General features: G+C 53.1%; 1 protein-coding gene across 4 annotated transcripts; it reads right to left on the reverse strand.

Moving 5' to 3' along the window:
• Nucleotides 1–1,213: 1,213 nt before the first annotated feature.
• UBA1 (ubiquitin like modifier activating enzyme 1) lies at nucleotides 1,214–23,562 on the reverse strand. 4 transcript variants are annotated; one of them, XM_082718167.1, is made up of 27 exons: nucleotides 19,923–20,179; nucleotides 15,642–15,764; nucleotides 15,370–15,486; nucleotides 15,177–15,235; nucleotides 14,909–15,077; nucleotides 14,686–14,820; nucleotides 13,638–13,744; nucleotides 13,291–13,381; nucleotides 13,048–13,180; nucleotides 12,428–12,525; nucleotides 12,208–12,354; nucleotides 11,883–12,059; nucleotides 11,654–11,758; nucleotides 11,488–11,568; nucleotides 11,013–11,168; nucleotides 9,221–9,386; nucleotides 8,850–9,046; nucleotides 6,809–6,873; nucleotides 6,368–6,563; nucleotides 5,566–5,640; nucleotides 5,257–5,446; nucleotides 3,698–3,786; nucleotides 3,313–3,405; nucleotides 2,967–3,158; nucleotides 1,926–2,027; nucleotides 1,670–1,770; nucleotides 1,214–1,539 (listed from the first exon to the last, which is right to left on the reverse strand). In XM_082718167.1, exons 3-27 carry the CDS (start codon nucleotides 15,484–15,486, stop codon nucleotides 1,404–1,406), a joined length of 3,177 nt encoding a protein of 1,058 aa, XP_082574293.1. In that variant the 5' UTR covers nucleotides 15,642–15,764; nucleotides 19,923–20,179; the 3' UTR covers nucleotides 1,214–1,403. The 4 variants fall into 4 exon arrangements, with proteins under 4 accessions (XP_082574293.1, XP_082574294.1, XP_082574295.1 ...); XM_082718168.1 differs by lacking the exons at nucleotides 15,642–15,764; nucleotides 19,923–20,179 and adding an exon at nucleotides 23,308–23,562; XM_082718169.1 differs by lacking the exons at nucleotides 15,642–15,764; nucleotides 19,923–20,179 and adding an exon at nucleotides 22,460–23,410.

Below are 23,562 nucleotides of genomic sequence, written 5' to 3' on the forward strand. Positions count from 1 at the left end.
AGTACCTCTGGCAGGAAAACCTCTCCACTTGACCTAAACAGCATCACCACTTAATAGATGCTAGAGGTAAAGCACTTCAGTCTCAAACATCCTAGAGGGGAATAAAAAGGAAGTATGGAAGGATGAGGTTACCTAAGCAGAGCAGGCCAGGGAAAAAATAATCATGAGGGAGGCAGACAGGGGCATAGGCTGTGCCTGGGGTCTAGAGCTGGCCTGGGAGGTGGCAGATGTGGGGGCAAGCTGTGAGGAGTGTCAGGCCAGGTTCAGGGATAGGTTGTGCTATTCCCAGTACCCTAGGTATGAATGAAGGAATGAGGGGTCTATTTTTTAAGTGGGAGAAATAAGTTGGGCTTCTGGCTGGGTGAGGGAGAGGTATGAGTGGCATCCCCAGGCACCAGGTGGCCAGTCTGATTGGTGCTTTCAACTATCTGGAGCCCTCAGTCAAGACCAAGGACTAGCATGGGCAGCTCTGCAGTCCTGAGGGCAGGGGCGGGGTGGGAGCAGCACTGTGGTGAGCCTGCTCCAACCAATCAACAACCCACAGCTGGCTCTCTTCGCAAAGGTAGGAGGCCTAGGGACAAGCAGACCAGACCTGAGGAGGGAGAAGGGTGGAGTGGGAAAGGGTCTTTTCCTCCACAGATGTTCTCAGCCAAATATTTTCATTAAAAACTGCAAAGTATGCACAGTCATGGACATTCCTCAGTCCAACAGAGTTGTTCAGGCCCCCTGCAGCTGGGAAGCTGAACAAGGGCTCCATAGGCATTCCTGGTGCTGGGAACCAGGATGGTGAAGACTTGTCCAAGGGCTCAGGGGTTTAAGCCAGATGGGAAGGGATCTGTCTCTGCAGGGACATAAGCCATGCTGACCGAGCCCTGGCTGATGGGTCACAGGGGACTTTCTTCTTCGCGGAAAGAACAAGGTTAGAGAAGTTACAGGGTCTGCTCAAACACGACTCCTACTACCTCTCAAAATCAACATGGCAGGGAGTTAGAAGCTGGAGAGCTGGACAAGATGGAATTCGAATCCAGCTCAAATATAGTCACACGGACCCAGGTACCTGTGCTCTATGCCTCAATCTCTTTCCAATGTGGTAATTCCCACATTTTCTCTGCCCAGGCAACTGGCAGTTGGGATACCAACTGTGGGTTACCACCTGAACAGAACCGCTCCAGAAGTCCCTTCCTTCCCTGGAAGCAGCAGGGCATACCCCATCTGGGTTAATAATTCTTTATTAGGATTCAGGTTCCAAACAAGGTAGAAAGCAGCGGCATGAGGGGTGCAGGGAAGGGAATGAGGAGGGAACACCAGGCGTGGCTAGCTGGGCCACTGCCAGAGGCCCGATGGGAGCCCTGGGCTGAGGGTGGGGAGGGGAGCTGGGGCCAGCCTACGGACGCGGACAGGGGTCAGCGGATGGTGTATCGTACATAGGGGACCTCGACGTCCTCGCCGCTCTCGTCGTTGCAGCACAGCTCAAGCACCAGCGCCCGCACATGGCGGCCCAGCTTTCGCTTCGACACACGGCTTACTATCTCTGTCATCCTAGGGGGCAGAGGAGCAGAGGGTCAGGGAGGCAAAAAGCAAGGGAGGAGGGTGGGGAGGCGGGGGCAGAGAGGAAGGGCAGTGAACTGGGGTGGAACAGCTGCAAGTGGAACCGCCCCCCCCAACTCACGGCTGATCCAACCGTTCCTTGAGCTTGGCGGCTGGCATGAAGAAGGAGTAGAGCATGGACACACCCTGGGACAGCATGGTGATCTCCAATTTATGCTCTGTCTGGAGGAGGGGGAAGGGAGACAGCAGTGTCATGTGGGCGGACGGCCCAGCAAGGTGGGATGAGAGTGAGAGAGGGGCCTCACCTTAAAGTAGTCCAGGAACTGTTTGAGCCTACTCTGCCTGCAGGTGGGATGAGAGTGAGAGAGGGGCCTCACCTTAAAGTAGTCCAGGAACTGTTTGAGCGTCATCTCCTCACCGTTAGGCTGCAGCCCCTGGACCTCAAAGCGATCCCACAACGTCCACTCCTGGTTATAGTACTGCGGGACAAGGACTGGGCTGATGGGCTGCGGGCCACCACAGGGTCTGGCCCCATCAGTCCTGTCCTCGCCGTCCCCCCACTCCCCCCAAACCCCCCATCGCTCAGGCTAACATTAGTCAGACTGCAAGCCTCCTTTGTCAAAAACATGCGGCTTCTGTTGCACCCTGAGCACTGATGCCCTTTGGTGACCGACGACCAACATGGCCTAGTCATTGCGAGCCTGCTCTGTTCTCATCTCCTATCTCCCATCATCTCTCTCACTCTGTTCGAACAAGTTATTCTTCCTAAACATGCCAGGCATTCTCCTACCTTGGGACCCCTGGAAAGGCTCATCCCTCTGCCTGGAATGCTCTCCCCTCCAGGAGCCTGTGTGGTCTGCCTCCTCCCCTTCTCCAAGTCTGGGCTCATAGATCATCTTTTCAGCAGGGCCTTTCCTGACCATCCCACGTTTATAAGGCCCCAACCCATCCTCTTGCCACCTGGTACTCAAGTCCTCCTTACCGTGGTCTTTTTTGGAGGTTCTAAGATCATTTATCATGTTATTTATAGAATCTAGTGCACAAATGAACAATCCTAGCCCTTACAAGAATACCTGGCACACAGGTGCTCAGTAAATATTTGAAATGAATTAACAAATGAAGCAAGTGAAAGTATTTATCATAATAAGCACCCAATAAATGTCAGTTGCTATCATTACGTTATTAATAATCTCTTAGGGTACAATTAGAAGATACCATCTTTTCTAAGGGCCTCCACAGGCAGATTCAGTGCTTAGCACAGAATAGGTTAAATGAATAAACGAATAATGTGTGCACAAAGGGAGTAGGTGCACGCTCACAGAAACCCTCACATGGTGACAGGCTATGAAAGCAAACCAAAGCCAGCTCTACAGAGAAACATCGCACTCAAACCCATCAGCCCCGATGCAGGCCCTCACCTGGTGACGGGGTGCCGCAAGGGGTTCGGAGAAGGCAAAGAAGGGCAGGGCCAAGTTGAGGAAACCATTCTTGTAGGAGTCAAGCTGTCGGTGCCCGTGCACCACTTTATACAACTCCAGACACACAAGGCCAACCACAGCTGCTGTGGTCGTGGCAATGGCTGGGATGATCTTCCCTGCAATCAGCTTGCTCTGTGAGGCAGGAAGGATTAAGACATGTGATAGTTAAGATAAAGGAGGCGCAGAGCCTACAAAGAACGAATGGAACGTGGAGTACTCAAGCCTGGGGGAGGGGTAAAGCGTGAGGCTGGGTGTGGGTGTGGAATCGGGTCCAGACTCCCCTCACCTTGTGCCGGTCCGCAGGGGGAATGTCATAGTTCTCTGCCCGGAGATTGGATGCCGCCACAATGAAATCCATATGGAAATTGCTGTCATCATCCTTTTATGAGTAGGGGAGGGAGAAGGGGAAGGGCAGGGAGATGGCGAGAGAATCAGAGTCGGAGGAGGAAAAGGATTCCTGGCCCCTGGGGACACAAGTATCCTCCACTACAGTTACCTGCTGGGTTCTCTGAGATCACAAAGGCAAGGCTGGGAACGTCTATACATACGTTCAGGGCCATGTGGCAGGCCCATGATGCAATCCCGGTAGAGGCCTGGGGCTGCCTCCAGATCCCCACAAACCCGTTCTGTCTGGGCCATTCCCCTACCCACCCAGGGCCCCCATCCAGCACCTTCTCAAAGTCGATGGGATACATCTTGAATCCAGGGAGCTTTTCTGGACTGGGCAGTGTGGCCTTGAGCTCCTCGAGACGGCTGTCATCTGCAGGAAGAAAGGGACACCACTGACCCTTTAGATCCCAGGCCAGTGTCTGAGATGGAGACAGGAGCTGGGGTGGGGGCGGGGTCTGGGAGGGCAAAAGATGTTCAGGTAGAGAAGACCTGAAAAAGAAAGCTATCCTGGGAGAGAGGAGGTGCAAGATGGAGAGATAGAGCAGGACAAGAGAGCACAAACCTGAAGGAGACAGAATGGGGGCAGGTATATGGAGAGAGCGAGCTCTCCAGAGACACTAAGGAAGACATCACGAGGAAGTGGACATGGACAGATCCACATGGGAGAGCTGTAGATCTTGGGGAGAATGTTATAGAAAGAGGTGGGGAGACACGGAAAATATGGCTTTGGGGGGGGCGACAGGGGTATGAAAAAAATATACAGAGAGGGTATTGGGGGGAACACACAGACACAGAGATAGAGGAAAGATATGGGGAAGGGGGAAAAGGAAGAGAGGAGAATGGGGCATGAGACATGTAGATGTATTTCATACACACTTTATATATATCATTTACACACGTTTCACACATACCTTACGTACATTACACAGATCTCACATATGGTTAGGCAGCTATATGCATGTATATACCTTTGTATGCGAGGAGAAAAATGGAAATAAAGGGATGAAGTGAAGAAAAACGTGGAAAGAAAGATGGGAAGAAACATACGGAGAGGAACATGAGGGGGTAGAGACTTGGGAAGGGAGATGGGGAGATAACAGGAGAAGGGAGAAGATCGATGGAGAGGAAATGGGGAGCATGGGAGGGGCAGGGGGAGCCACAGAGCTGCAGATGTGGTATCTAGGCCATGGACAGGGAGAGGTAGGAAGGGCAAGACAGATCAAACGGCCCTGAGCCAAAGTCAGCCCACCACCTGCTCTATCAATAAAATTTTTCTGGAAAACAGCCACACACGTTCATTTATTTACACATTGTATATGGCTGCTTTTGTACTTCAACCGTGACAGGTGATTGACCGCAGACACTCTGGCCTGAAAAGCCTGAGGGTCACTATTTGGGCCCTCACCTAATATGCATCATGAGCTGAAAGAGATGGAGAGAAATGGGAAGTCGAAGAGGAGAGACGTGAAGAGGGAGATGGGTAGGGAATGCCAAGGAAAGATAACATGGAGAGCAGTATTAGGGTGAAGAGGCATACAGGGACCAGATGTCAAGGGAGAGAGACCACTGGTGGAGATCACAGCTCCCAGAGAAACATAAACAAAAGAAATAGAGAGAAAATCTTTTTGCAAGGCAAATACACACAAAAGACCAAAGAGTGGGGGAGAAGGAGTGAGGGAGACAATTTGTCCCAACCGACCAAACTTCTCCACACTTTGGAAGAAGGGAGGCTCAAAGGAAGGTGTGGGGAAGTCTCAGGCCTGGGGTGGCAGAGCAGAGCCAGGGGCAGAGAACTGGTGGGGAAGCTGGCCTGGGCAGCCGACTGGCCAAACACCCTCACCAACTGAGGCATTGGCGCTCTGCAGCTCCTGGTCAGAGACGTGGATCTTGACGCCAGACTTGGGGGTAAACTCGGGGACCTGCACAGACCGTAGGAGTGTGGCCACAGCAGCTCGGTCCTGAGAGCCCGTCAGCCCATAGGTCTGGGCAAACAGGTTGGCGGCAGCCATCACGTAGTCCAGATGCAGGGGCTGGGGGAAGGCAGGGCCCAGAAGGGTGAGGACATCGGCTCTCTCCTGACGCGTCTCGGCCTCCTTCCCTCTCACCCACCCTCCGCCTGACCCAAAGACATCCCAGGGAAGAGACTTACATTGTTGACATCAAAGGTGAGTGGGTGTGGACAGCGTTTGGGCCCGGACCAGAATGGAGCTCCCGAGCTTGTGAGCTGAAGGAAAAGAGCAAAGAGATTTCTGAGGGGCAGGACTTGAGAGCAGAGGCCCCTCTAACAAGCCGAACTCCTAGCTGGGTACATGCAGGATCCTGGAGTCAGTCATGAAAGACCCAGACTGTAGGGTCCTGTAGATGGATGTTCCAACACCAGGCTGAACCAGGGGCCCTCACTGAGCAGACAACTACCAATTCCTGGGCCCTTGCTTCGTGCAAGACATGCAGCCACCTCACGAACTCTGACGGACTGCCAGGCACTGTACTAACTTCCTATCAGTAAGTACCAGTAAATCCTCACAAAAACCCGTGAGGTAGACTGCTATTCTGTCTACTTTGCATGTGGAAGACCAAACTGCAGAGGAAGCTATGTGACTTGCCCCAGTGCAAATGGAGCCGGGAGGCGAACCCATGCACATTCCTGTGTCCACGACTACCGAATGACTACCAAATTTCTCCTCTGTAATCAGTATGGCCCTGGGGGTTGAGCTGGACTCAGAGCACGCCACAGGCAAAGGAAACAGGGACACAAGTCTCTTGCTCAAAGGGAAGGCAACGGGAAAAACAGGTCAGACTTAATCCATCTGTGGAGAGCCCTAGGCCCTGAGGTACCTGAGGCACCTGCTGCAGCCAGCCTCCTGACTGCGAAGAGCATGGGGAGAGCCCGCAGCAGGTTCCTGCGTCGGGAAAAGGCCTCACACCCAACGGGGCCAGCAGACGGGCATTACCTGGTCGGGAGGGAAGTTATGCAGCAGCTGCCGGATGTTGTTGGAGTACTGGGTGTGCCAGTGGTGGCAGGCCCAGCTCACGCAGTCGGCCCAGGTCTGCGGCCGCTGCAGCACCAGACTGCGCTGTACAGCCTCTAGCACCTCCAGGGGTTGGGTGCCTGCCAGCCGCAGGGTCCGCTCCACAAACTTGGGGTCTCTATTGGGAATTGGAGGAGGTCAGAGGGGCAGGATTACACCTCGGCCCTAGCAGTGGGCTCCAGCACCACTCTACTTCCTCCACGGAAAGCTAGCCCTGACCCCCAGAGGTACAAGACCCCGAGCCTTCCCCAATTCATCTGCCAAGTAAGCAGGCCTGGTGCCGGGCGTCACTGGTGAGGAAAGCAGGCAGGACGCCTTGGCAGGCAGGCTGGGGACAGGCCGAAGGGGCGCTTGGATACTTACGTGAGGTACTGATTCACGTTTTCTGCCGGCTGCTTGAAGAGGCCTTCAAACTCATCCCGCGCCCACTGGAAGACAGAGCAGATGGACGACATGGAGTGGCGGCTGACAACCGGGGACTTGTCATTAGACAGACCATCAGCGAATGTATCCAACTAGAACACCGCTGCTCAGAGAACAGGGAAGCCCTCTGCCACTGCTCCCTAACCTTCCCCACTCCCCCACCCTCCCGCACCTCAATTTAAAAACCAATTAACTTGATCTGGGCAATGGTTACACTAGCGTATGTGTGAAAAAAATTATTATTTAGGATCTGTGTGCCTTGCTAAAGATATATCTCAATTAAAAATTTTTAGCTAGATTTTACCATAACCGAAAAAAAAATTCAGACCCAAATTGAAACAGCCGCCACCATACAGGCTCTGGGCTGAGCGGGAAATAAGACAGATGTTCTGCACTATGCAAATTCCTAAGGACAGTAAATGCATTCACTAGTGCCTGAGTCTGGGTTCAATACCCAGCTCTGCTACCTAGTATCTAGTTTGAGGACTTCAGAAGCACGCAGCAACACTTACCTTTGCACCCTCCTTTCTTTCTTTTTTTTTTTTTAAAGATTTTATTTATTTATTTGACAGAGAGAAATTACAAGTACACTGAGAGGCAGGCAGAGAGAGAGAGAAGGAAGCAGGCTCCCTGCTGAGCAGAGAGCCCGATGCGGGATTCGATCCCAGGACCCTGAGATCACGACCTGAGCTGAAGGCAGCGGCTTAACCCACTGAGCCACCCAGGCGCCCCTGCACCCTCCTTTCTAAAACAGATACTGTAACAGTAATAGCTACTGGGCGAGGTTGAAAAAGAGAAACCAGAAACTACTACATTACGGAGAGTTTCCTAAACCTGCTCCAGATACATAGGAAAGACTAAGTGCTTTCCACACCAAGGGGCTGACATTGCTCTCAGCCTCATTTCAGAGGAGTCAGGCATGGAGAGCTGTCTGTGTCCAGTCACACACGACCCCATGAGATCACAATGGGGACACAAATATCAACATGCCCACTCTTGAACTCCAGGCAGAAGGGAAAGTGGCCAACTAACTAAACATATGGAAATCTGTTCTCAAAGACTACCAGGTCATTCTCATAGCACAAGGGGTACATTCTCTTCAGGTACCCCTCAGGTTCTGGTTCATGGCCCTGGTGCCAGACACCTAGGTGTGTTCACTTTGTAAAAAGTCAGCCTGATGACGGGAGCTCTGGGCTGTGCGCACACGCATCACACAAACAAGATTGTCCTGAGAAACTAGCTGTTGAAGCCACTCTGAGCAATACCTGGGGACACCTGAAGAGGAGCATTAAAGACCTAGGTAACTGCAGGAGGCAGTAAGAAACGACCATTAATTTCGCTCAGCACAAAAGCAGGGTTTTGATTAGACAGCAGCAGTCCTCACCTGGGAGTGATGCTGCTCCCACCCTGGGGAGGGGAGAGGGCTACCTGGCAACATCTGGAGACATTCCCAATTGCTACAACTGTAGGAGAATGCTAGTGGCATCCTGTGGGTGGAAGCCAGGGACGCTGTTAAGCGCTGGCCGGTGCAGAGGACGCCACCCACCACCGACAAAGAAATATCTGGCCCCAAGTGCCAATAATGCCAAGGTCGAGAGACCCTGTTACGCAGAGCACATGTCCCTTGCAGAGCATATTCGATTAAGGACTGAGGTGCCGTGATATCTGTGATACGTTTCAGTAGAAAAGGAAAAATACAGCAATCTAAGAAAATGTGTCAAAAACTTCAACTATTAAATCTGCATGAGGAATGATATTTAAGTATTCATCATACCACTCTCTGTGTATCTCTACATGTTGACAACTTCTCAAAATAAAAGAAAATGAATGTATCACTCTAGAGACCCAGGCTGCTGGATGGGAAGTGAGAGAGGAAGGTTTCAAGAGAAAGCAAGTCTTGAGCTTAGGCTGGTGATACCTGAGGGGGCCTAGTGGCCAAGAAGGAGCCTGCTCCCTCCCCTCTTCCCCCACAGCTGATTACCTGCAGGGTGTGCTCAATGGCGTTGGGGAAGTTCTTCAGGGTGCAGATGGGGATGGACTTCTCAGGCGGATCCTGGCTAGAGCTGTAGGACTCTGTCAGGAAGGGGATCACCACCTGCACGTTGCCCTTGGTGCCCAGTGTGCCAGACTCCAGCAGCGGCTTACGGTAGTACACACAGCGGCGGTCCATGTACATGCCTACGAGGAGGGGTGGGGGATGGGAGACCGTGTGTGTGTGTGTGTGTGTGTGTGTGTGTCTGTCAAAAAAAAGTCAATAGAGGATAGCAAAATGACAGTGGACACACATACACATGCACGCGTGCACGCGCATACCGCCTCTGCCCCGACCTCCTCGCCCGCCTCCAAACTTACGGGCATCCACATTGTCGAGGGCATTGGCCACACCATCCAGGTTTTGGAAGAAATCATCGTCATAGATGCGCTCCGTGTCAGGGCCCACACGGTTCTGGTGGCTTGTCACCCGGATGTGTGGATTCATCTGACGCACAGCTGCAGCAGCTGTGTCAGACTTTAACTTCTAAGGGGACAAGGCCGGGATGGGAACATGGGGCTCAGTTATTCGTGTATTCACCCAACAAACCTGTATACAACTGTCCTCCTAAACATGGACTACTTAGTTTAGAAAGAACTAGGGCTCTAAGTTCAGATGGCTCCTTGATTTAGGAGACAGTTGCCGACAGCACCACATAGCCAAAGCTGTGACAGAGGTGGCAGGGGCTCAGTGGAAAGGGAAGCAGTGAACAAATGCAGATCTGAGGCAAGAGGCCAGTCACTCTTGTTTCTATGCCTACCCAACATGTACTGTTCTTTCAGATAACAGAACTCAGGGGTGGAATCCATCCTCTCAAACAAAACAGGATCCTGCCAAAGCCCAGGTCAGGTCACATCCCTCCTCTGCTCAAAACCCTCCCCCTACCTCCCCACCCCCTCCACAGAGGGGAAAAGGAGTTTGCCCCTATTTCCCCTAGCTCACCTCCTATCTCTCTCCCCACCATCAGGATCCTGGCCTGGAGTGCTCTGGGGGGTGGGGGGTGCTCTACACCCTTCCACGCTCCAGGCCTGCAGAACTGAGCCCTTCCCTAACCCCTACCATCAAACCTGCCAACCCATCCTCCGGGTGTGTCTGACTTCCCTTTGCTTGGGCACTTATCAACGTTAAACCCCAAACCTCACCCTTACAGATTGCTTCCGGTCTGCCCTCACTCCCTTAGCACCTTTATTTCCTTGCTGTATCCCAGGTGCCGAGCACAGTGCCTAGGCCAATGGCTACCTGGTGACAAAGTCTATGAACATAAAAGGAGAACAGATCCTAGGCAGGCACACATGACACCGTCTGCCATGGAAGGCTTCGCAGCTCAAGCAGTGTACAGCCCAGTGTCCATGTGGCAGGGAAGAGTGAACCTAGCACAAGTGTTCTCCTAGGAAGGCCTATTGCCAAGGCTGGCTCTTGGTTGGCATCTGGGAACCTGGATTTGGGGAGGGTTTTCCCCATGCCTTACCTGATAAGGGTGGTTCACTGTGCCTAGACTGCTTATGTAAAGTGTGATTTCTGCTGAACAACTGATTTCCTTCTGGAAGGCTGGAATTTAGGTATGTACATATAGCCCATAGTATAAGCCCTGGGCACTGAGTCGCTAATGAGCGTCCCTGGTTGGCAACATTTCACACGTGATGTCACAACTCGCTACTAGGGGAGTTAAGTGCATCCTGTGCGACTCCACTAGGAGTCTCAGAAGCCTGTGCCTGGTCTCCCCCAGACTTCTCCCAGGGTGCCTTTCCCCTTTGCTGATTTTGCTCTGTATCCTTCTGCTGGAAGAAACCATAGCCATCAATACAGCTAAAAGCTGAGTCCTGAGTCCTCCTAGTCAATCATCGAACCTGGGGGTGGTCTAGGGGACCCCCAACACACTGTCCCAACCAGCACAGATAAGAGATCAAGGAAAAAGAATAAAAAAAAAAGAGATGAAAAATTGCAGATCCAACGCAAGGATAGTCAAGAAATGTTTACTGAATGATGCAGTGATGCAGAGAAGCTGAGAGAAAGAGTTGAAGAAAAAGGCCTCCCTCCTTTCCAGAAAATATGGAAACAAGAGACAGGAGGAAAGCCAGAGGACAAAATCCCACCCCCTCCCATCCCACTCACCGTGACGTCCCAGGGTCGGAATAGAAACTGCCGGTTCAGATTTGATTTCTCAATAGTGTCCATGTCTGTAACGACAATTTCTCCGCCCTCCCCACAGCCCAGCCCAATCATGGCGAAGTTCTTGAGCAGCTCACAGCCAATGGCTCCTGCACCCACCTAGGAAGCAGTAGAGAAGAGAGACAGAGACTGGCTGGGGTAACACAGGTAAGTGTGATGGTACGCATGACTCCTCACTCCCCACCACCCCTGAAGACCACAGGGGAGGTGAAGTGGGGTTAGTGCCACTTCCTCAAGTTCCAGAACTACAAGAAATAACCCAGAGCTATTTGAGGGAAGGCCGTGGCCAAAGGCCCACAACAGAGGTACCAGAACCAGAAGACTCTCCCTTGGGAGGCAGGAGACTCAAGAATAGGTGGCCAGAGGCCTGGGAGGTACAGGTAGAGGGCATCTAAAGGAATCAAAGGGAAACACTCACTAGGAAGTACTTCTGCTTGCCCAACTTCTCCTGCAGGTCAGAGCCGAACACGGCCACCTGCCCATCGTAACGGTTCTGGCGCTGAGGAGTGCAAAGGGAGGAGGGTCAGAGGAACCCGCCAGAAATGCCCCCAATGGCATCTTCCTTGTGGGCCCTACTCGCATACCGGGTGGCACTTGTCCTCTGTGAGGGCCTCTTTGTCCTCAGGGAGACACTCCAGGGCATCGAAGTACAGCCATTGCATGATGGGCATAAACTTCCCAGAGCAGGCCTGGGGATTGCAGAGGAGAGAAGAAGCAGTCAGTGGTTAACTGGGGCAGATGGACAGTAAGTGATGGAGTCAGAGAAGTGCCTGGCCCACACCCCCGACCCTGAGCTTCTCCACCCACGCTGACCTTCATGACCTCCTGGGCAGCCAGGCCCCCAATGAAAGCGTTTACGGGCGCCAGATCCCCAGCAGCCACATAGGCCAGCTTTCGGATGAGATCCTCATCCAGGTTGTCCTGCTGCACCGCTCGCGGGGCTCGTGTATTCACCGCCCGGGCTAAGGTCACCAGCTCTGTTGCATCCTCCTGGTGGGGCAGAAGAAACCAAGAGGGCACCTGTCAGGCCACTGTGGGAAGAGGGATGGGGAGGGGCAAAGAGGAGGGAGAGTAGACAGGCACAGTGGACCTTCGGTGCCAAGGTCACCTGCCCTGGCTGGCCCACCCATTCACCCACCTCGTTGCGGGGCCGAGGGGGCCGGCCATGCTGAGCACAGAACTGGTGTAGGGCCTGGAAGCCAATGTGCAGCTGGGCAGGTCGGGAATACTTGGCAAAGTCCGTCATCACAAAGTCAGGCTCTGCCAGTGAGGCCAGCAAGGATTTCTGTGGGGGACAGGGCATCAGAGCCTAGAAATGCCCAGAACCACCCCCACCCTCTACTACCCACCATACTCACAAAGCTGATCTTCTTAGGTACTTTGACCTGACTGACAATGCCTCCACGGATGTAATCAGAGAAGTTAGAGGTGTCACAGATGCTAAAGGTGTAAGGACCTATGTAGATAGAAAAAGGTCAGGCTACCCACTCTCCCTAAAGCCCACAATATCCTCAAGATAAGGGAAAAAATCCATGGATTTTCAGGGAGCCCAGTCATCAGGAGCCAAGACCCCACGCCAGGTTCTACTCGGACATCAGAAACCATCTCCACTCTGCCCAAGACCCAGGCTCTGAACCCACGCGACCCTCTGCCCTTGGATCCAAGTCTACACTAGAAGACATTCTCTGCTCCCTGTTTACACCAGCTCAGAAAAGAATGGATCCTCTAATCTGCTCTGTTCAAACACCAGAGACCTTTTCCCTATCAGCGCAGACACCAGAGACCTATTCTACAAACAGCTCAAACTCAAGACAGCACCTCTACCCCAGGCCCACCAGCTCTGGCTAGACCTCGACAGGGGGTGAAGGGGGTAGGTCTGTCTCTGGTTCATCTCAGACACGCAGCATGTGTCTGTCTCCCCCCACTCTGAGCCCAGGGTCATATCCTCTCACCCAATTCCTCCACAGCCCTAGCTTACCCAAGACTTTGATCTCCATGGGCTGACTTCCATTGAGTTCAACCATGCCCTGTACTTCTGAAAAGGAGACAAAGTCGCCATTCTCAAACCCATGTCGGGCCTCATCCAGGCAGGTGACCACACCGGGGTTGTCCTGGTTAAAGGAGAAGTGAGCCTCAGAGGCAGGTTCGGGGTACCAGGAGCAGACGGAAGGCCTGCTGCTGCCCATCCACCTGCCCGGAGCCCTGAGGCTAGGCTCCTCACCTTGGTGACCATAGAAACCATAGCACTGAGAGGCTGCTCCCCATTGGAATCTGTGAGGATCATTTCCTCTCCAAAGTCACAAAAGAGCTGCCTGTAAAGGGAGGCAACAGGGCTGATGCCCCAGAGTCCCATGCTCCCGGGGACCCGCGTGTCCCTCGAGATGCAGCGAATACTTGCTGAGCAAATTCTGCCCATCACTGCTGGGAATCACACAGCGCTCATGTCACGTGGGGAGAGAAGGACACACGGAATCCAAACCCCGAGTGGCTGAGGGGCAGGGCCGTGAGAGCTCAGGGGTCTCGGCCCGGGCCCAGCAGGGGTCGGGAAACCAGGGTGGGGGCACTCACCCAAATAGGCCCCGCGTGTCTGCCACCACCAGCTTGATGCCACGGTTGTGACAGAACTCACCGACCCGCAGCTGGTCCTCCAGGGGGGTGTTGGTGAGGACCACCACCTGTGGAGAAGTGGAGGCTCAGGGCACGGGCCCGGCACTGGACCAAAGGGGAGAGAATAACGGAGGAAGGTTCGTGCCAGGAACTCGAACTATCTCCCCTGGCTCAGTAGAGACTTTCACAAAGGACCTACCGTGTAGCAGATTCAGCCAGGGTGAAACCCAGAGGAAAGAGAAAGGCCAATCCCTCCATCAGGGCAGGCAAAGCAGCTGGCTGGGTAATGAGGCAGCCAGGAGCAGAGCGTGGAGCACAGCTGACTCATTTACGCACCAACGCCCACCGCAGCCTGCCTACAACCCTTCCTCGACCAGCGAGACACAGAAGTTACCCTCCCTCAGCAGCCAAAGACTGAGCTCACTCCTACCACACCCACTTGCTCCCAATTCTCCAGACAATGCCTGCTGAAACACGTGCCTTGGGATTTTGCTTTCTGCCTGAACGCCCTCCCTCCCTGCCCTCCCCACCCGGAGGAACACCTACAACTACCTCAGGTTCTGAGGCAGGATGCCCCAGGGCAGAATCTCAGCTCCCACAACTCCTCTTTCCAGCTCAGAATTTTTATTTAACAAATAACCAGATGGCCCTTATCATGTGCCAGCTGCTATTCTAAGCACTTAGCCCTCACAAAAACTCTAAGAAGTAGGTATTACTATGGGTTCCAAGTCCACAAGAAAGAAAAAAAATGAAACAGAGATCGAGTGACCTCTACTGGAGACCCTCACTAGGAAGTGTGACTCCAGCACGTGCTGATGACCACCAGGCTCTGTGGGTCTGCCCATCCACACCCCCGCCCCCAGAATAGGCAGGTCCAGAGCCTGAATCCCACCTGCATCCCCAACATGAAACCTGGCACAGAGGCCAGCCCATTTACCAGAGAACTAATGAGCAAAGACAGATTCAGAGAAAACTGGGCAGGAGGCTGGGTGGTACGCCCCCAGTGTACCTGAAAGCCACTAAGGAAGTCCTCGACCAGAGGCCCGGTGTAGGCACTGACAGGCACATAGCTGTTGAGTTCGGCGAGGCGGGGCTGGGAGACCTCAGCCCGGTTTTTACCGATGTCCTCCTCCCGCAGGTAGAACTGCAAAGGGGAGCCAGAGAGAAAGGGAGTGGCGGCAGAGCCCGGGGGACTGGCACCTCCACCAGGGAGAAGGGCTGCCAAGAAGTACCTGGGAGGAGAGGTCAGCCCACTGGGCAGTGCCCTGGTCATGCAGGGTGACAGCCTTGACCCCACCAAGGATGATGTTCTTGGCAATCTCCACGCCCAGGCCCCGTAGGCCCGACACCAGGACGCTGGAGGTCTGGAGCCGCTTCATGGCCTCATGGCCCAACACGTACCTGCCAGGTTGGGGGGCGTTCCGGGTCAAGGTCTGGCCCTCCAGACCCTGTCCTCCCAGTACCCCCTCCGCTGCTTGGTCCAACCAAGGCCCCACTTACAGCTGCCGGGAGTAAAGGCCCTCATCTATGTCTGCTTCACTGCCGTTCTTCGCCATTCCCTAGGCACAGAGAAGAGGAACAGGTTTAGGGAGATACAGAGGAGGGTGTGGACAGATGCTCTGTGATACAGAAGACTCTCCCACCCACCACTCCCACCACCCGGCCTGCCAGGGTCTAGGAAGAAGACACTTACGTTGGTTGGCACCGAGGGCACTTCGGACAACACGGAGTGGGCAGGGGAACAGTTAGAACCCGGCTTTGGATCAGGCCCGGACACGCGACGTTTCTTGGACAGCGGCGAGCTGGACATCTGGAAAGGAAAAGGAGGGTCAGAGGTGAGCTTGGGGCATGTGAGTATTGCAGTTGGTTAGTGGTGACCGTGGGGCGGGGGGAAGGGAAGACTTAAGGGCTGGTATCTCCATTTTACAGAAGAGGAGGCAGGTACAGAGAGGTGAGGTGACTTGCCCAGGGTCACACAGCTGTCAGAGCTAAGATCTGAACCCAGGTGGTCTGGCTTGCAATCCATGCTGCTGACCACTAGGCCATTCGCCTTTCTCCCCAGCCCAGCATGAGGGAGAGACTCCAGTCCTGCGGGGTGAGAGGAGTGACATGAAGAATGTCCTTGTGGGAAAGTCAGAGGAGGGTGTAGGCTCAGGTCAGACCCTGCCACTCCTTGACAGACCTCATTTAAGCATTAACCTGTGGGCTCAGTTCCCTCACCTGTGCAATAGGGCTGACAGGGCCACTTACCTACCCCACGGAGTTGCCGAAGTGATGAAAGAGAGCCCAGACCACAGAGCCTGGCACAGAGCAGGCAGGCAACCACAAGCAGCCATTCTCCTCCCCCTTAACCCCAGCGACAGGGGCACAGGAGGGAAACGCAGCTTAGACTTCCATCAGGGTGGCATGATGGCAGAAGACACCTTGCCAGAGACCCAGCCCCAAAGGGGCTCAGGGAGGAGAGTTTCCCAAAGCCCACCCCAGCCCTCCCCCTCCCTCCAATGAAAGAGGTCAGGGGAGAAACCACACACACACACACACACACACGCACGCACACACATCCCGAGCCCTGTCTGCATATGGAACCCAGAAACAGGTTAAAGATGATGGCGGAGGAGTATTGATTAGGAATCCTCCCTGGGCCAGATGTCAGAACAAGCACGTTATGAGCCTTGCTTCACTTTGTCCTCACGGTGTCTCCCTGAGATCTGGACTACTACTGTGTCATCCCACAACTCCCACTGGAGGAAAAAAATTCACTCAGGGACACTTAGTGACTTGACTAAGGTTCCCACAAACACAGTGGCCAGGCCCTGACCAGGATCTGCGGACCCTGAAGCCTAGGCTGCCGCCTGTGTTAGTCCCATTTTATCCCCTCAACCAGGGCTGAGCACCCTTGCCAGACAAATGAGAAAACCTGAGCTCACGAGATCAAGTTAACCTGCCGAGCATCACACACCGGGTCTCAGAGAGAGAACAATAGAGCCTGCTGTGGCAGAGAAAAATGTATGTGTGTGACTGGATCCACATGGCAGAGACAAGAGGACCCACAATCGTTTCCCCTTACCACCAATGATCTCCTAAGCCACTGTCCTCTCACACTGGGCCTTTTCTGGCCTGCCCCCCTCCCCAATCACACTGAGCACACCCAGTGTACCTAAGATTCTATCTCGGCACCGGTCACCCTCTGACGCTAGGCAAGAAAACAGGAGCTCCCTATCATCTACCAAGAGCTCACTGACTGTCAATCACAGGGTAAAAAGCTTTGTCTAATCCCAACAATGCCCACCGAAGGAGATAACCTCATGCCCACATCACAAGTAAGAAAACAAAGGCTCAGGGAACTCAATCACTTGCCCACAGTCATGCAGCTGGTGCGGGCCTGTTTGCCAAATGCCTCCTGGGAGAAGAGAGTCAGGACCAAGGTCAGGACCCAGCCCATGGGGCTAAGGGATGAGGTGTGAGGGAGGAGGAGGACCCAGAAGGCAGGAGGTTGGCTAGGGCCCTGGAGCCAACCAGCCTAAATACTGGGAATGCAAAGCACTAACCTAAACAAGAAAAAGTTGGTGAATTAGTATGGAGGCAAATCATAATTTTTTCATTTACCGGCTTTCTGACCTGGGGAAGGGATCTCATTTACTGAGCCCCATCTTTTCCAAAAGCAGGGACAAACAGAAGCATCCTCAAAGACTTGCTAGGGAGGTTAAAAAAGTCTACTTCTGTGGTCAAAACTCAGAGACTTGAAGACATAAGTAAGCTCCTCCCTGGACACTTGCAGTGGCCTCCATTACTTTTATTTCTTTGCCTTGTCACTGGTTTGATCATCTGGGACACACCACCCCCCTTGCTTCCTAAATCAGTGATGATCCAGGACCAGAGAGATCTTTAGTATCTGCACTTTTATCTCCGGATTCCTGTTGCTGCCAGCAAGGGTCTAAGCAGGTTTTGGGTGACTGTTCCAGAAAAGATTTCAACTGCAGAGAATTTGGAACAGCCCAGTCTCAAGGCAAGAGATTCTGGGGCAGTAACCCCAGAGATGAGCTAATAATTCCCCCACCCCCAGTACAAAATCGATACCCTTTCTCCCTCAACATATGATCAGGCCCCACTTAGGACGCATATCCGATCCATTGTTCAGCAAAGCTGAACTGGGGCTTAGAGAATTTCAGAACTTGCCTGAGGTCTCCAAACTGGTGATTTTGAAGCCTGAGCATTCTCTACCACACAAACCAGAGAAGAGGGTTTGAGGTAGGAGTCTGGGAGCAGGTTTGAAAGGGGGCAGGCACAGGGTCAGGTTATCAAGATGGAGAAGCTAAGGCACAGGATGCTGGGGCCTGTCAAGCCTCCTGGGAGGGATTAACTGAGAAGTCCCTGGGAACACAAAAGAGAGGAGTCACTAGGTAGTTGTTTGAGCCCATGGAGGCTCAGAGGGAGATGGAGAAGGGGACAGAAGTCATGGGAGGCATGCCAGGCAGGGCTAGGCCAGATTGTTAAGACTCATACCTGAGTCTTTGGAAAGGATCTTTTAGGGAAAGGCCAGGAAATTGCACTAGAGGTCCCCTGAGGCTGCAAGGAGAAAGGAGGGCAGTGGCTGGGCCCCATGGAAGCTACACGAGGAACAGGTGGGGGGATTCTGAGACCCAAGGAGGCTGCGGAAAGATGCTGGGATCCAGGGGGAGGTGTGTTGTCCATCAGAAGGATGCTGGGGCCTTAGGGGTTTCTGCAGATGGATGCTACGGCACAGAAAAACCTTTGATCAAAAATAACAGGGACTTGTAGGGAGAGAGGTGTCTCTGACATTGATGTCAGAGTCCCAGGAGGCTATAAGGTGAATGGTGAGTCCTAGGGTAGGGCTGGGGAGGGATTTCTAATGGAGCACAAAGGCCTGGTGTTGATCTCTGGTACATGCTAGGTACAGCAGCTGCTCTAACAGAGAGGAAACAGGAGGCTGAGCCCAGATAGTTCTAGTCCTAAAAAGTTCAGCAAGCAGATACTGGCTAGATCTCCAAGTAGGTTTGGGTTTCTCTGACCAATTGTATGGAATCCCACGGACGCTCTGAGTAGATGCTGAGAAGGGGGTTTTCTACTCTGACTGAAGACAACTGGGCCTGTTGGGGGAAGGGACATCTGACAATGATGCTGGGGTCCTATGAACCTAAAATCCTCTAACTGATGCTAGGGACCTTGAAAGACTGAGGGCAGATTCTGAGGCCTGATTTATGTGATGTTAAGGGATCTGGGAGCGAAGGTGCAACCCTGGTTGTCTTTTGAAGGCAGTGGCTGAGTGAAGGGTGGGGTAGGAGAGTCTGATGGGAGGGGGCTGGAAGGCAACGGGGTCTGCAAAGGCAGGTGCTGGCCAGGGGAATCTGTGATGGAACATCCTGCAGTGAGGACTGTGTGACCAGGAGCTGCTGAGGCCCATGAGCGGTAGTCTCCAGAGAGAATACTGAAACTGTGAAAAAGGGCATTCCCTAAAAGTAGAGAACGCCTCTAAAAGCAAATGAGTCTCTAAAGGTAAATGTTGAAGAGAACCTCTGATTAGAAATGCTGGGTCCAGAGGGCTTTTTCATGGAAGATACTAGGGCCAGGTTCGGGTTGGACATGTAGAGAATAGGTCTCTGACATGGAAGCCAGGCCCAAATCGTCTTTCCACAGGGTCTAGTTTCCTTGGAGGCTCTGAGAGCAGATAATGCCTGTGTGAGTTGGGGGAGGAGGGAGAGCTATCTGAAGGAAGCTGCTAGATTAGACTTACAGAAATGAAGGCCCTCCCCGGGGTCTAGCCCCTCTTGGAAGCTGTGAGAGCAAATAGTGAAGGACTAGGAGGGTCTGAAAGAAGATTCTGGGGTAGGGCTTTCAGGGCACACATTCGTGCGGGGCTTCGCCCAGGAATGTCAATCCCATTAAGTCTCTGTTAGCGACTGAAAACACATTCTGACTCGCGATACAAGGTTCAGGTCAGAGTCCCGGTCCCTGACTAGGGATACTGGGCCTGAGTCTCTAAGACCAGATTCTGGGGGGGGTGGGGGGGTGGTCTGACCCCAAGGTCAGATTTCCGAGCCCGAGGGCTGGTCCAGGATGGGAAATGTGGACCCCGCCCCAAGACCTGTCCCCCTCCCCACAGATCCCTAGCATCCGAGTCACCACCGCCCATCCCGACATCGGCCTGGCCCAGCGCCGACCCAAGCTCCTCCAATGCTTCCCGAAACCCCTGCCCCGGCCAAGGCGCTGAGAAAGGCCGTTTGTTACCAATGCCGGTTCCCCGGGTCGCGCCGCCGCCAACTCCTCTAGGAGCCGAAGCCAAGCCCGGCCGCCACCCTCCTCCTTCTCCTCCTCCTCCTCCTCCCCGCCGCCTGGGCCGCCTAGAATCGCCGCCGCCTGGGCCGCCTTCTCCTCCCCCGGCCGTAGTGGTAGTGCTCGACCCTGCCACCTCCTTCACCTCCGCCGCCGACACAAGATGGCGGCCGGAGAGCCCGAGGCCGGAACAAAACCTTGAGCCCCACCCCCCAGGAACCCGGATGCAGGCAGGCCGCGCCCATTCATGAATCATGTATAAATGGTCCCAGCCCGCTGAGACCCATTCGAAGACGAAGAGCTCCACCTGGTGGCGAAAGGGGTAGCAACTAGGAAGACAGGTTAAAAAAAAAAACCAAAACACAAAAACCATAGATGCCACGCCCCATGGAACGTGAATAATGAATACATTGTTGCAGCCAGGTTGCCAAGATAACTAAGAAAGGACCTCAAAAGCCCACATTTCCTAACCATGAATTATGCATGAGGCCGGGTGGTTGGGGGACTAACTCCCTACAACCAAAAGGCCCATGTTAAAACATGGAGCCACGCCCCTTCATGAATAATTAATAATCTCACGGCAGCCCGGAAGCCAAAGAGACCAAGGCCACATCTTTTCATGAATAATGCATGAAGCCCGGTGGGCTGGAACAAAAGGTAGAGGCCCGCCTACTGCCGCATCTATTACCCTATAAGCAGGGAAAAAGGGTAGGGAAAACACACTCCCCCGGCTCATAAATAATGAATGATGATGCTGCGGCAGCTCAACCTGGAAACTCAGAGAGGCCAAGAAAGGTCCCACCTAGTTACTTATGAATTATGTATGAAGCTGGATGGACAGAAACACTCAAGACAACCCTGCCCAGCTAGCAGGGATTATAGTACTCCAGCCAAGGAACACAGCCACGCCTTCCTGTTCATGAATAATGAAAGACGATGCTGCAGGGCCACAGGGGAAACCCAGGGGAAGTGTAGCCGCCTTCTCCCCACCCCTGACTAACATCAGGGCAGCCTTGGCCCAACTGAATTTAGACTAACATGCCTTTGGCAGGTGCTTCAGTTTCCACAACTGTAAAATGGGGGTAGTAATACAAGCCATTTACTTCATAAAAGCAAAGTGTGCTATTATGAAAATCAGAGAATATGGATCGTGATGTGAGCTAGCAGTGCTGACACAGGGCGCTGTTAAATTTAAGTATTCTATATTAATATAAAAGAGCTATGTAGATATATATTTATATTAATATAAAATTAGTTATGGCTGAGGGTATACTCAGGTCACTACAGAAACTCCCAGCTTGGGGCATTATTTAAAAAACAATGTCTTGACCAGGCAATGAAATCTTACACAGCACTAAAGAGAGAAAAAAAAAAAAAAAGAAAGAAAAAAAACAATGTCTTGAGACAACCAACCGTCCAGAAGGACAATGGTAAACAGAATGCTAAGGTCACCAATGTCCACTGAATAGATAGGACAAAAGGACCAGGCCACCAGAGATACAACTGTATCTCTGAGGCCAAAGCTCTGTCAGGTACACAATAAGCACTCAACACACTTCTCTCAAATAACAACAGATCATATTAACAGATCGCATATGATGGTGATGTGTCCTTTCCAGGCATTGTGCCACTGACCTCAGGAATGCAGAGCAGAAAATCTGTTCCTTCCCGGCCTTCAGGTCTTAGCTCAGAAGTGACCTCCTTAGAGAGTTCCTGAACCCTCACAAAAATCATTTCCACCCACCAGTGACTAGCTGTGTGACCTAGGGCCAGACACTTCACTTCTCGGGACCACTGTTTCCCCAACCATAAAATGAGAACAATAGTAACCTACCTTGTGATCAGAGTTTAAATGAGTAAATGGGCAGAAAGGGCTTAGAACAGTGCCAGACACAAGTACTATATGACTAACATTAGTAGTAGTACATGTCATTAAAGTGGTGGCGGCGGAGGGAGATATTGTGGCATTTGATTAAGACTACAGACTCTGGAACTAGATTGACTGGGTATGAATCCTGGCTCAGCCACTCACTGACTGTGACTAACTTTAGGTAAATTACTTAGCCTCCCGGTGTCCCAGTTTCCTCACCTATAAAATGGGATAATAATAACCTACCTCCTAGGATTGTTGTGGGGATTAAATGGGCTAATAAAGTGTGAAATGAATGTAAACTCATCTAATTATCATTATGCCCATACCCATTTTCAGGCTCACAGAAAGATTTGCCAAAGATTACACAGCTGGCAAGGATCGATGGGATTTGAATCTAGAGCCTGTGTTGATAACCTGGAATTACCAGGCCATAAGGAATGAACAGTGTAGAAGGCCTACCTCCCGTCGCTAGAGTTAAGGGTTAGTTACTTAAATCCTGGAACCTGTAGGGGAAAGCTAACAGCAGGTCATGCAGATGAAACCGTAAAAGCTACGCCCCTCATGAATTATGCAAATTACGCCCCTAGAAAAGCCACAGAAAACTCGGGGCTCTACTCACCTTTCCGATTAATCAATGAGATCTAGTTTGCTCGGCGGACTGCAGAACGCCCCCTCAGCACATCCCTCCAGCACGCTGACCCGCCCCCTCGTGAATAATTCACAAGCGGATACTTCCCCGGACCAGGTGCGAAAGAGGCAAAAATGGGCTTCCTCAACAGCCACACCTCCTCATGAATAATGAAAAAAGCCGCGGGCAACGAAGGCCCGGTAGCACGCTGTCCCCTCGGGAAGAGCCTAGCACACTGGGTTCCAGCGTGCCTTCCACAGCCTGGCCTGGAGGGGGTGGGGGGCCCCCTCTCCCTAAAAACGTGTGGGCTCCGACCTGTCCAGTCGCCTCGCCCCGACTACCCAAGGGCGGGGAGGGGGGGACCGCATCATAGAACCAGAGGTCACAAAGGCCATGGATACGTCCACAATGCCACGTCGGTCCCGAACGTTACCACTGTCACAGGACCTGTCCTGAAACAAGCTCTCCCAAAATTTCACCTTGACTTCAGGAACCTCAAACTTCGCCTCTCCCTTTGGGGAGTACCCCCAAATCCTGCCTCATGGACAGAGAACTCATACACGGACCTTAAGTGTCTCCTCAAACACCCCCCAAAACCCTGTCTCCGAGGGGTGTAAAGCCTGCCTCCGAAGGGTATATAAATCCTGCCTCCCAGTGATACTCCCTAAAACAGACTCCAAATCCCGTCCCGGTGTCCCCAAATGCCACTTCCTAAGGGACCCATCAAAAGCAGCCACCCCGGGCCCAGAGCTCCAAATGTGCCCATTAGGGGACCCCCCAAATTGAGCCCCCTCCCCCAAACGCTGTCTAGGGTTTGGGGGCACCGTGCTCCAGCTCACCCCCTGCGCCGGGCGGAAGCCTCGCCTTCCTGCTGGAGATGAGCCGAAGCCACGGGGCAACGGAAGAGCACACCACCTCCGTCGTACCAGAGCCAGAGTTTGCGCGGAGCTCGGAAGCGCGGGGCCTTAGAGGGCCCCCGGTTGGGGATGTACCACAGACGCTTAGCTAGAGGGGCGCCCTCCCCTGCTGCCGCGCCGTCGGCGCCCGTGTCAGACCCAGACACCCCTACAGGTTGTGGTACGTCCCGAGCGCGC

This window comes from Mustela nivalis (genome assembly GCF_964662115.1).
Source record: "Mustela nivalis genome assembly, chromosome: X".
NCBI classification, from domain to species: Eukaryota; Metazoa; Chordata; class Mammalia; order Carnivora; family Mustelidae; genus Mustela; species Mustela nivalis.

Coding starts and splice junctions, on each gene's coding strand:
- UBA1 (XM_082718168.1), bottom strand. CDS start 15,486: ATGTCCAGCTCGCCGCTGTCCAAGAAACGTCGCGTGTCCGGGCCTGAT. Junction 11,569..11,653: donor CAGAGGACAAGTGCCACCCG/GTATGCGAGTAG, acceptor TGCACTCCTCAG/CGCCAGAACCGTTACGATGG. Junction 9,047..9,220: donor CCTCGACAATGTGGATGCCC/GTAAGTTTGGAG, acceptor CCCTCCTCGTAG/GCATGTACATGGACCGCCGC.